The 13932-nt window shown below is 39.0% G+C and overlaps 1 protein-coding gene across 2 annotated transcripts; it reads right to left on the minus strand.

Annotated features, from left to right (window-relative positions):
- Nucleotides 1–10885: 10885 nt before the first annotated feature.
- On the minus strand, nucleotides 10886–13512 carry LOC131237368 (ethylene-responsive transcription factor ABR1-like). Of its 2 annotated transcripts, none has more exons than XM_058235089.1 (2): nucleotides 12799–13512; nucleotides 10886–11857 (listed from the first exon to the last, which is right to left on the minus strand). In XM_058235089.1, exons 1-2 carry the CDS (start codon nucleotides 13256–13258, stop codon nucleotides 11088–11090), a joined length of 1230 nt encoding a protein of 409 aa, XP_058091072.1. In that variant the 5' UTR covers nucleotides 13259–13512; the 3' UTR covers nucleotides 10886–11087. The 2 variants fall into 2 exon arrangements, with proteins under 2 accessions (XP_058091072.1, XP_058091071.1); XM_058235088.1 differs by having other exon boundaries at nucleotides 10886–11860; nucleotides 12799–13511.
- Nucleotides 13513–13932: the final 420 nt, after the last annotated feature.

Raw genomic sequence — 13932 nt, forward strand, 5'->3', positions numbered from 1 at the left:
GGCCGGCTTAGACGGACGAAGTAGGTTTTCCCATCTCAAGCGAGGTGTCAACGTCATGTGATTTGCACTGTCATTCTCTTTTAACACATTAAAAACAAAATAAAAATTAAAAATTAAAAATTAAAAATTAAAAAAAAAAAAAAGAAGAAGAAGAAGAAAGATGCTATTATTCTATGGTCATGCTTGGAGCCTTTGATTTTTATAGTTGAAATTTTCTTTTTATAATCACATATATATATATATATATATATATATATATATATATATATATATATATATATATATATGGTACTATGAGGTCGACCTCATGGGAACTTCCCATGCAGTCGAGCTGTGTGGACCCCCACCATGATATGTGTTGAAGATCAATACCGTGCATTCTATGGGTCCCCTTTAGGCTACGAGATATCCCAAAAATCAGCCATGTACAGAACTCATGTGGGTCATGCCATCTAATACCATGTGGTGACATGTTTAAAACATATAAAAGCACTTAGTTGGGGCCACTTGAGTTTTGGATGCAGCTGAAACTTGGTCTGACCCCTCCTCCAAGTGGGACACACGCAATGGATGGTCTGGATTTGTGAACCATAGCTCAATGGGCCCAATAAATAATTATGAATATTTTAATGGGAGGATAACCCCTCTCAATTGTTGTATGTGGTGTGGCCCACCCAAATCATGGATTGACTTGATTTTTAAGCCCATGGCCCACCATTGAATGGTGCATCTGACTAATGGTGTTGATCTTCAACACACATCTCGACCTTATGGGAAGTTCTAATGAGGTAGACCTCATAGTTATATATATATATAATCACAATCATTTATGCAATGTAAGTTTCTTGCAGTGGCCCTCCGTATACCGTGCACATGATGGACCACTCCAATCACCAGTCATTCTGTACGTGGGCCCCAATGCCAGCAACACACCCTGATCCCTGCATTAGATGTTGGAAAAGTATGTTGGAAATACTAAAAATAAAATAAAATAAATTATTTTTGTTTCACTAAGCTAAATCACGTGAAAATTATGTTGTCCTTAAAGCGCGATTCACTTCTTTATCAAATTGCTAATGTGTCGTAGGTGAATTGCTTTCAAGATAAGATAAGTCTGTCCACTTATGAACAATTCAACATGGCAGATCTTTTGGCAGTATAAAGTGCGCCAATTAGCGACACTACAACCACACACTACTCAAGCCTTTGTCCACACCCGTGCCCGAGCGCACATACTGGAACACGCAACTCGACTGTCTTAATCTCCAAAGCTCCAAATAATAATACTATACAGACATCTACATATAAACCATGATTTTCCTCTTTTCATTTTCAATGGGAGACAAAAGCATAAATTGTACTTTTTTATTTGAAATTTTTAAAAATATTTTAACTGCAAAACCAAAATTTTGAAATTTTTTGAACATTTGATTTTTCAAAAACCACACAAATTTCAATATAAGAGGTAAAACGAATTCAATCCATTCTCTTAAACGTGGGCCGGAACGTAGATAAATACTTTGATACTAGGGTAGACCATGGATTAGACACAGGCATCTACGAACTACTAAGATATTGCATATCTATAATTCCAGTAATTCAATGTAAACCATTCAAATGGTTGGTCTCAGTTTATATGCATCATTAACAAAATTTTAAAAAAATTAAAAAAAAAATAATAAGAAAAACTCTCGTTTAAAATGTTAGATGGCAGGGCATTTACTGGACGGTTTTAAATTTTAAAAAAAAGAAATTCAATTGTCTTTTTAGAAATTAAAAAAAAATAATGTCCACCCACCAAAAGTTAGAATTGTTCGAACAAACTGATTTTAGATAGTGTATTAAACAATGTAGTTATTTTAATTGGGTCAATATATTTCATTTATATAATTTTTAAGTACTTGCGTATCAAGAACTCCGCGTGTTTGGATGTTGACGGACAACCCACTTTTGTAATACACGTGTAACCAAAGGTGATGAATCGGCCAGCCGAAGTAATAAACATGTTGGTCCCACGGCAATCTTGTGCCACACGTGGGCACGTACACGATCACAGAGGTATCCGTGACGTTCGCAATGATGTGAGGAGGTCGGCACGCACGTGCGCATATACGTGGTTAAACAACAGTCCACGTACACCTTGGGTTGGTGATGTGTCACGAGGAAAGATTCGATGTTGAAGTCTACCCACACGTGGCAAGAACTTTACCTACTTTTTTAAGAACCCAGATGATCCTGCCACGTCTATTAAAGTAATGTCCACGTCAGTAAAGCTTTCCTAGGACAGACGGAAACTCAAATCACAAGCAACCTCTATTAACAAAATATATATATATATATATATATATAGGGGAAAGGTATTTTGCGCTCGACCTCACGAGTCTGTCCCATGAAGTCGAGCTGTGTGGGCCCCACCGTGATGCGTTTCTAACATCTACCCTATCAATCAGATGCACCTTACATCATGGGCCTAGGTCTCAAAAATCAAGTCAATCCGTGACTTTTATGGGCCACACCATATACAGAAGTGGGGAGGGGCTATGCACCATTAAAATATTTATAATCATTTTTTGGGCCCACCAAGATGTGGTATGCAAATCCATCCCATCCATTATATGTGTCCCACTTGGATGAGAGCTCAGACGAAGTTTCAGCAACATTCGAAACTCAAGTGGGCCCTACCAAGTGTTTTTATATATTTTAACGGTGTCTTCCCATTATTTTAGATAGTATAGCCCACCTGAGTTCCATATACGGTTGATTTTTGGGATATCCCATAATTTAGAGGGGACCCATCAAATATACGGTGTTGATGGTTGACACGCATCACAGTGAGGCCCACACAACTCAACCTCACGGGAGCTTATCGCGAGGTCGAGCGCATAGTACCTCTATATATATATATATATATATATATAGGAAAAGGTAGTATGCGCTCGAGCTGACAAGACCGTCTCGTGAGGTTGAGCTGTGTGGGCCCCACCGTGATTTGTTTTGAACATCTACCCCATCAGTCAGATGCACCAATCCATCTTGGGCCTAGGTCTCAAAAATCAAGTCAATTCGTGACTTGTGTGAGCCACACCACATGTATAAGTGCGGAGGGGCTGTGCACCATTAAAACATTCATAATCATTTTTTGGGCCACACCACATATGTGTGTGTATGTGAGTAATGCTCGCACACAACTAGTTGGACATTTATGCTTTCGTCCAACTAGCTATGCATTTACTGAAAAAAATCTTAATTAATGTAAGTAAATGCTTCCATTACATATTAATTTCATTTCAGCATGGAAAAGCAGCCATGGCTTAGGTGGGCCCATCATGGTGTTAATGTAAAATCAACTCCAATCATCTCGTATGTCACTCTATGTTAGATCAATGTCTCAAAATTTATCCCCATCAATAGTTAAAGAGGACCACACGGTTGGAATCAATGTACATGTAAAGATTCACCCTCCAAACAGTTTCACTTGATGTGGCTCACATGAATACTGTGTGAACTTAATTTTTGGGACCCAGGCTTACTTTTGGTGTGACATCTAATGGTTGGAATAGATTTCATGGTTTTTTTCACGATGGATGTCTCTCTCCTAGGTCTCAAAAATCAAGGGTGGATGTCTCTCTCCTAGTTATTCTCATTGTTGTGGCCCATCTGAATCACGGGTTAACCTGATTTATTGGCACTAGGCCTGTTACTTGATTGTACATCTAATGGTCCGAGAGGATCTCATGTGTAGGTTAGGCCTGTGGTATTTGTTTCCAACACACTACTATTAGGCGTAATTTGAGGCGGTAGTTAATGCTGCGATGTTGGCGGTCGCGGATTAGCTGCTGAAGTAATGTCACCACATTTTGTGAGCCCCACCATGATGTATGTGTTGCATCCATACAGTGCATTCATTTCGAGAGATCATTTTAATGTATGAATCAAAAAATAATATGGATGGAAAGCTCAAGAGAACCCCACTACAGAAAACAGTGGAAACAATGACGCTCACTGTTGAAACCTTTACAGGGCCCACCATGATGTCTATTTGAGATCCAACCTGTTTATAAGTTAACACAGACTATGGAATAAGGGAAAACACAAATATCAGCTTCATCAAAAACTTTTGTAGCCTCAAGATGTTTTCAAGGGTAGGCGTTCAATTCCCAATGCTTTATGTGGTGGGGTGCACTTGAGCTTTGGATCTGTCTCATTCTTTGTCTAATGCCATAAAATGATCTCTCCAAATGGAGCGAACGGTGTGGATACTACACATACGCCATGGTGGGCCTACAACACATTACGATAATCCTGGGAAGTTTTTAATGGTGGGTGTTCAATGTCTACTCTTTTATGTGTTGTGATCCACTTAAAATTTGGATCTACTTCTTAAGATCATACACTGGAATGATGTGTAAAACTGTTGGATGGTGCGGATATACAGCGCATAGATGGAGGTGGGCCCCACGGTCAGTTAAGCACCCCACTGATTTGTTACCAAGTGACACTGATCCACTCCCCCACCATTCTCGGAATGTCCGACGTTTTTGGGAACCAACCGTCCAAAAGGTCCACCCTTTATACTTGCACAGGGCCTACCGTGATGCGTACCACCAAATCTACTCCGATCATTGGATGTGTAATCCTGTGCAGGGTACAGAGCCAAAAAATTCAGGCTAATATGTGATTCAGGTGGGCCATATCAATAGAAACAGTTGGGAGAGACGTCCACCTTTGATTGTTATCAGGCTCACCATGGTGAGCATGTGAAATCCATTCCAACCATTGGATTCCACACCAGATTCTAGGCCTGATGACTAAAATGAAGGCTCATAGATGATTATAGTGGGGCCATAACAAGGGAAACAGTTTTTAAGGTAAGCATTCTTTGTAGATTGTTTTTAATCGTGTGGTCTATCTGAACCACTGATGGGCCTGATTTAAGAGCCCTGGGTGTAGCATTGGGTAACTTAGCTAATGGCTGAGGTGGATTTTACATGAACATGGTGATGGAGCCATCCCAAGCCAGTAACTTCTTTTCCTCTTTAAAGTAAGTATCTTTTCCATGGGCATCATTCGTTAACATTAATTAGCATTAATTTGTCCAACTAGTTGACTAGTCGTGTGCAAGCATCTCTCTCTCTCTCTCTCTCTCTCTCTCTCTCTCTCTATATATATATATATATATATATATATGAGTGGGACGGTCCAACTAGTTGCGGATTTTAGTGCTAATTAATGCTAATAAATAACAACCATAAGAAAGTTATTTTGAAGAGTAAACGAGTTGTTGGCCTAGGTGAGCCCATCATAGCATTAATGAGAAATCCACTCCAACCATTAGGTGAGTCACACCATGTTAGACCTAGAGACCAAAAATAATCCCCATTCGTAGGTTAGTGGACCACACAATGAAAAATAGTGTACAATTGAAGCTCACCCTCCGAACGGTTTCCCTTGGTATAGCTTAGTTGAATCATATATGGGCCTGATTTTTGGGAGTCAAGACTAAAGTTTTATATGGTATCTAAGGGTTGGAGTGGATTTCACATAATCATCATGGTGGGCCCTGTAAAAATTAAGGGTGGATGTAACTCTTCAAATTATTCCCCTTGGTATAGCTCACTTGAGTCACAGATTGACTTTCTTTTTTAGCTCATGGACCATCATAGGATTATACATGTAATGATCGGAGTAGATCACACATACATATCATTATATATCCCATAAAAAAATTAAGGTTAAGTGTACATCCACAGTCCATAAGTTCATCCCTAGGTTACTGTAGAAGTGATATGTTTCCAAGAGCAATAAGCATTTAGTTAAATTAGTTGGGCTATAATTTACTGTTAAGCATATGATAAATTTTAAAGTACTAAGTGTGTATAAAATCCAACCCTTTCAACAATTTAGCCCCAACATGAGAATCATTCATTACAATGATTGTTTGTATTTACCTATTAAATGGTCCACACCATATAAAACAATAAGTATACGTTAGTAACTAATGACCATACAACTAGATATTAAGGAGTTATGAAAAAATGTGATTCTTATGATGATCAACCTATTAGAGGGTTTAGATGTCGTATAAACATGAAAAGTTAGAAGTTACTAGTGGTTGGACCTTGATATATAGTCCAAACAATTGGACATGAAACTTAAAAAAAAAAAAGGACTCGGATTCAGCAGCATTGTTTAATATTGAAGTCGGCATTAGAGTTGCTCTGTGGCCCATTATAATGCATGTGTTTTGTCCACACGGTCCATCCATTTTTCCATATCATAGTGGGATATGATCCTAAAAATGAACCAGATCTAGACTCCAAGTGGACCACACTATAAGAAATAGTATTAATTGAACGCTTACCATTGAAAACTTGATAAGGCTCACTACAATGTTTATTTTCCATCCAACTAGCTGATTTGGTCTCACAAACCTGGATGTGAGGAAACACATACATTAGCTTGATTTTAGAGGATAAATAAAAAGGAGAGTAAGGCCCATAGATCATGGTGATGCACTTGTGCCTTAGATTTGCCTTGTTTGGGTTCATGCTCTAAAATAATATAACAAAATGGATGGTCAGCTTGGATAATATCCAAAGATCATGTTGAGCTGCACATAGCCCTTTCTAGTCTAAAGACTTGATTCGTTTCCGTACCTTAAGGGATAGAGCATTAAACAAGTTTTTTAAAAAACATTAAATGAAGTGAGAGAAAGGACGAGGAGAAATATTTACAAAGAAAATAAGATGATTAAAAAAGTTATACACATGTGATATATTCGGATGATGCGCCACATATTTTGGCATTGCATCTTTTAAAAATAAATAATAATATAATAATAATGATATATATATATATATATATATATATATATATATATATATATATAAAATTTATAGTATTTATATATATATATATTATATATATATATATATTTTTAATGATAAATCGTATGATATTATCTACAAGAAAGTTGAGCTGTTAGAAATCTATTTGAATAGTTCAGATTCAACCTACATGTGTGGCTCTGGTGGTGATGATTATTTACTAATTTTTAGTATATAAAATTTTATTAGTAGGCCCTATTTGATGAACAGGTTGGATTTATGACACATAATTATCATCATACTTATGTAAAACTCAATGTCACGTATCCTCACATGTGGTGCATTACATGCCGATGAAAATAATAATTTTTACATTTAATGCACAACTAATTGGACCAATTTGAATGGTCCAACTAGTTGTGTGTGAGCATTTCTTATATATATATACACACACACACATCATGATGTGGAAAAGGTTCTATGTGGTCGAGTTGTGTGGGTCCCATCATGATGTGTGTCAAACATCAACATCGTGCATTTGATGAGTTCCCTTTAAATTATGGGATATCTCAAAATCAGTCGTACATGGAACTCAAGTGGGCCATACCATCATGATGTGTGTGTGTGTGTGTGTGTCTATATATATATATATATATATATATGGAAATGGTTCTATGCATCGAGCTCATGGAAACTTCCCATGTGGTCGAGTTGTGTGGGTCCCATCATGATGTGTGTCAAACATCAACATCGTGCATTTGATGAGTTCCCTTTAAATTATGGGATATCTCAAAATCAGTCGTACATGGAACTCAAGTGGGCCATACCATCTAAAATCATATGAAGACATGCCTAAAACATATAATAGCACTTGGTGGGGCCCCACAGATAATGGATGGACATGATTTGTGAACGACATCTTGGCGGGCCCAAAAAATAATTATGAATATTTTAATGGGAGGATAACCCCTTTCAACTTTTGTACGTGGTGTGGCCCACAAAAGTCATGGATTAACTTGATTTTTAGCCCAAAGCCCACCTTTGAATGATGCATCTTACTGTGTGTGTGTATATATACATGCATGGTTTTATGTGGCCGGCCTCATTGGAACTTCTCATGGGGTCGAGTTGTGTGAGCCCCAATGTGATGCGTATCGAACATCTACCCCAAAATCAATTGGATGCATTATTCTACGGTGGGCCTCTGCTTAAAAATCAAGTCAATTTATGGCACCAGACCACTTACAAAAGTTGAAAGGGGTTACCCTCCCATTAAAACATTCATAATCATTTGTTGGGCCCACTGAGATGTTGTTCATGAATCTAGCCCATCTATTATGTGTGTCCCACTTTGATGTGGGGTCAAATCAAGTTTTAGATGCATCCAAATTTCAAGTGGGCTCCACCAAGTACTTTTATATGTTTTAGGCATGTCTTCGCATGATTTTAGATGGTATGGCCCACTCAATTCCATATACGGCTGATTTTTGGGATATCACATAATTTAAAGGGGGCCCATCAAATGCACGGTACTGATGTTCGACAAACATCATGGTGGGGCCCACACAGTTAGACCCCATGAGGTCGACCATACAGGACTATATATATATCCGCCGCTTTTTCTGCTTTCGTAAAGACATCAGACCTGGAAAGTACGAAAGGACGAAAAAATTTGTTTGAAAATTAGTTTCGGAAATGTACTATTTCAGTTCGCGGTGAATTCGTTCCCACTTGAAGTGGATTGGCGGTGTGGTTCTACGGGCCGACCATAATGTTCGTGTTATATCAAAACCATCCATCTATTTAGAGGAATTATTTTAGAAGTTATATAAAAAAAAAATGAGTAGATACAAGCTCAAGTCGACCACACTGTATAAATTAGATGGACAATGACGCCCACCATTTAAATTTTCTTAGGCGTCCAATACCAAGTGCTTTATGTGGTGTGGTCCACTTGAGATTTGGATCTTCCACATGTTTTATATCGTGCCTTAAAAACGATCTCCAAAAATGGATGGACGGTTTGGATATATCACGTAAATAATGTTGAGGCAACGGACTTGGTGACGTCAACGCACCACCGAGGTCGGTGGCCTGGGATCACACCAGGTAATCCGCTTTCCTCCGTGCGCGATTTGGCTGCGACGCCGGACTAACGATGTAGGTGCGACCTGCCTGTAGGGCCCACTTCGAGGCATAAATTATATATCCACGCCGTATATTTGTTTTTCAAGATTATTTTATAATGTCGTCTCAAATATTAAGAATATAAAAGTTTTATATCGAACACACCCAAGGAAGCAGTGGTTGTTGAACGACTACCATTAAAAAATTCCTAGGGTCCACCATAATGTTTTTGACCATATAACTTAGTGATGAAGTAAAAAAGACTTGTATTAAGGGGTAAAACAAATATCAGTTTGATCCAAAATTTTTGTGGCCCATAATATTTTTAATGATCAATAACCACTGTTTACTGCGTGGTCCACATAAAATTTTTTTCATCTTTATTTTTTAGGAACAGACCTAAAATAAACGGAAAAAACATATGAACGGAGTGGATATACAACGCATGCATATAAATGGGCCCTACGGTCAGGGTCCCACCCACAAGGCTACATTGCTGGTTGCAGGTCGTAGCCAAGTCGCGCGTGTTCACGATGTCGGCTCGCATGTTGTGCTTCGCATATGCGAACGCGTGAACAAAGCACCAGCCTTGATTCAGCGCATGTAATATTAGCAAGTGGACACGTGGGGTTCTGACTCCTTTTCTATCTGGCCCACGCAGATGCCATGCATGACCTTGTTCACACGGTTGGATTTCAGGCTATGTATCAAAATTAAAGGTTGTATCTCACTGACACGTAGGAAGTAATCCACGTGTGCACGAGGACCCACTATAGGTAGGTAATCATATTCTATATTTTTAAAAAAATGATAAAAAGCCACACGTGCCAATTTGGATCAAATGGTCCGGATCCCTGTCTTGCATGCAATCCAGGGGTGGGAATCATGCTCCGCGTGTTATACGTGCAGCTGGTCACGCATTCGAGCAGAACCTCACACGTACCCTTTCTATTCGAGAGAGGATTAGCTGCTGCCCTTACGGTGGGGCCGACCTTGATGTATGTATTCTATATCCACACCGTCCATTCATATTTCCAGATCATTTTAGGGCATGAGCTTGAAAGTCAAGAAGATTCAATACTCAGTTAGACCATATCATACGAAAAAGTAGTAAGTGACCATTAGTGGACCACAACAGTTTTGGATCAAACTGATTCTTGTTTTTTCTTTATATGACCTTATCAACCGTTTGGATGGAAAATAAACATTTGGAAAAATTAAGGTGGACCCTAAGAAGTTTTTAATGGCAGGCCGTTCAATCATCACTGTTTCATATAATATGTTCCACAGAGTTGGATCTTCTTCATTATGGAGTCCCATGCCTAAGATGGTCTAAAGAAACGGATGGACTGCGTGGATATAGAATAATACATCAAGGTAGGCCCCACAGTAAGGACCGCACCTAATCCGCTTCTCTTTCAATGCTTCGTGTGGAGGCGGTTGCAAGTGCACCGGTCTAGATTTATATTCTAGTCAACCGGTTCAACAGGTTAAAAATGCATCTAGGACTCTTTCCTCGTATTTTCCTTTTATCAGTTCCGTACACGATCCTTGATCCAGACCGACTGTCGAACAAATAGGCCCATGAAAGGGACGGACCATTTGGTTCCCATTGAATATTTGTTAATCGTTTGACAGGCGCCAATGTTTTACTGTAACAAACCATGAATAGGATAGCAGCCCATGGTTAAGTGATCAAACCCATTGACTTGACTGGCCTCATTGTCGATAGGGCATGCACAAAAAATCTCTCTCATGGAAAAACCACCGTTTAATGGTGGCCCAACAAGTATACGGCTAAGATTATCCGATCATGTCAGCCACTCTGATTACCTCAAGCCATGCATGCTAGAGATCAGACCCAATCATCATCCGGAGTATGACTCATTGATGTATTTTGTAAATAAGATTATAGAGAAACACCATTCACATTGATATTTTCAATTCCTCTTTCTTTATATATATAAAAAAGACTAATAATAATAAATAACAACAATAATAAAAATACAATCAACTGTGAAAGAATCTCAACTAATAATCATCATGAATGATACGATCAATCCCGCAATAACGCATAAAGCCAAGAAGTATATATGTCAAAATCAAAATATGGATAAAGTTGAAAAAGGAGCATCAACTGGAAGAAGGAGGGTAATGACTTGAATCCGTCCAAGCCGGCGGATGAAAAGTAGACGAAGGTGACGGACCACTACTGTCCGGTGGCCTAATGTGGTATCCCATTTGGTTTTCTCTTGTGTAAAACAGAGGAAAAGCAGAAGAGGCGGGTGATGAAGCAGCACTAATAGCTTGAGATGAAGAAGCAAACGAAGAAGTCGAAGTAGACTGTAAAGAAGAGAGGAGAAGTTGATCTAGAAGACTTGTAGGTTGATTCCTCTGAAAATCTACAGTGCTCTGCAATAGCTGTGAATAATCTGCATAATCTCTCGCAATACTTGCAGCATTTTGCATCTGGTGTTGCTGTTGTAGAGCTTGGGGTTGGAGGAATGGTTGTGACATTTGGGAGGCTGACATAAGAGTTGATGGAGAAGCTGAAGAGGGCAAAAGCGTTGTTGGAGAAACGGGCATCGGTGGCCGAATTATGACGTTCTCTGGGAAGTTGAGTTTGGCTCTGTTTCCTCTGAATCTGAGAGCGGCTTCGTCGTAAGCTCTAGCGGCTGCTTCTGCAGTGTCGAAGGTGCCTAACCAGACCCTAGCAGCTTTGTGTGGATCTCTTATCTCAGCGGCCCATTTTCCCCATGGCCTCTGTCTAACTCCCCTGTATCTTCTTCTCCTTTCACCACCTCCATAGGTGGAGGCGCTTTCTTCGATTGTAGTGGTTGGAGTTGCTGTGGTGGAAACTGTTGCCGCTGTGCTGGGTAAAATGCTTGGACCTTCTTCAGTTGCTGCTATATAAGAGATGCAGTGGAAAAGTAAGGCAAGGTGAAAACTACGTGAGAGAGAGAGAGAGAGAGAGAGAGAGAGAGAGAGAGAGAGGAATGTTTGCCTAGAGGAATGTTTGCCTCAAGTCCCATCATCTACAAAGATGGTTTTGGGATTTGGAAATATGATTTTATTTTGGAATTTATGTTGAGATTCCCTCCAATGATCTCATATTCAAAAAACAAATAATAATAATATCTCCAATACGATTATTGTTATTATTTGTGATAATGATAACCAAAAAAAGAGAAGAAAGGTTCAAATCACTGTTGCTTTTGTCCACACATGCATGATCAGAAGCTCTCAACTCTTTAACGTTGGAAGAGAAAGGTGGATAAAGATGCTTAACATCTAGCTTGCTCTATTACAGTCATAAGCATAAGAAAATGGATCGAAAAAAAAAAGAAAGAAGAAAAGAAAGAAGAGATCTGCAAAAAGCAACTCAAAGCAAACTTTAAAAAAGAAATATCAAAGCGGTAAGATCAAAGCAACGAAAAAGAAGAACCAATCCTCTCTAAAACTCTTGATAATATTCTTTTACTACTAAATAAAAATATATAAACAGATTACATAATAAAATAAAATAAAAGAAGATAAAAGGAGATATATATATATATATATATATATATATATATATATATATATATATATATATATAAGAGCATTTCAAATAATAATCTATGAAATCCTCATCTCTATAAAAACCTTATTTTTTTTAAAAAAAAATAATAATTATTATTATCTTTAGGCCGCGTTTGGTTGCACTAAACATCATGAAATTTCATGATTAACCAGTCTTAAGTTGTTGCAAACTTTCATGAAATTTGGTGCAATCAAACATACTTTAAAACACCTTGTAAGAAAAGCGTCTTGTTAGTTTTCGCTTCTTATATTTGAGATATACCAATATCAGCCGATGATGATTCGCCTTGAAAGTTCTGAAAATTTCCATATCCTCTGTAAAACCTCAGAACAGATTCATTCAACTGAAGGCTCTGTTCTTCACGTCCTCTCTTCTGTCCACTTCCACCACTTCCACCACCCAAAGAAGATGAAGAATAGGAAGACGAAGGTGAAGACACCAAAGTCGTAGTTGAGCTGCCTGTATTCGAAACCCAATCACCCGTCGCAGCGGTCGGCCTCTCCCCGGCGACAACATGCGTCAGAGCCGACACCATAGCAGACATCTCCTGCGTCCGGCTGTAATCCGAAAACATCATCGGTGGCATCATCAATGCTGTGGTATTCAGCCGCGAAGCCTCATCGTCATCATCATTGCCGCTGCCACCGCCACCATCGTTTTCTGCAGCTGGGTACCTCACAAACTCACCGGAATCACGTCGGTTCGCCACCTTGATGCACATGTAAGCCTCTCCGTGAAACAAGTCAAACAGCTTCGTCAACCACAGAGATGTGAGAGAGCTGCTACAATCACAACCAGTTGAGTCGTCTTTCCTAACAAGATCAACGGCTATATAAACTGCATGGAATTCAAACGTTCGGACGCCGCCGCCTTATACACAGTCATCCGTTTACCGTCCTTTTTCATTTTAAAGCTTTTCTATATTCCCACCCCCCACCGTTTGCAGGAGAACGTTACAAATAACCTTCTTTTTTATTTTCTTTCTTTTAAAGTATTTCTGAATCGAAGAAGATAAATACGCCGACGTCTCGTTTCACACCTGAAGGGTTTGACCAGATCTTGTTTGGTTGTAAGGGTGTTTGTATTTCTCGATGGAGGGACATACGAATGTCGGTGTATTTGCGCGTGTTTATCTGTGTGTGTGTGAGATAGAGAGAAGAGTTTCGGATGGAATTGAGTTCTCGGATGCCGACATGGTCTCTTCGAAATATCGTTGGTGATGGCACGCTCGCGCGAGTGAGATGGGAAAAGCAGCTTTTCGGTACACGTGGATATCCATCACACGTGAGAGTTATCCGGTACATTAATAACTTAAAGAGTACCTGCTTTTTATACTTGGACCATCTTTTATTCCGTTAGGGTATGTTCATTGTGCTGTACGTCTGATGAATGATT

The sequence above is a fragment of the Magnolia sinica genome, chromosome 2 (assembly GCF_029962835.1).
Source record: "Magnolia sinica isolate HGM2019 chromosome 2, MsV1, whole genome shotgun sequence".
Lineage (NCBI taxonomy): Eukaryota > Viridiplantae > Streptophyta > Magnoliopsida > Magnoliales > Magnoliaceae > Magnolia > Magnolia sinica.

Coding starts and splice junctions, on each gene's coding strand:
- LOC131237368 (XM_058235088.1), bottom strand. CDS start 13,258: ATGTGCATCAAGGTGGCGAACCGACGTGATTCCGGTGAGTTTGTGAGG. Junction 11,861..12,798: donor ATCATCATCGGCTGATATTG/GTATATCTCAAA, acceptor TCTCTTATATAG/CAGCAACTGAAGAAGGTCCA.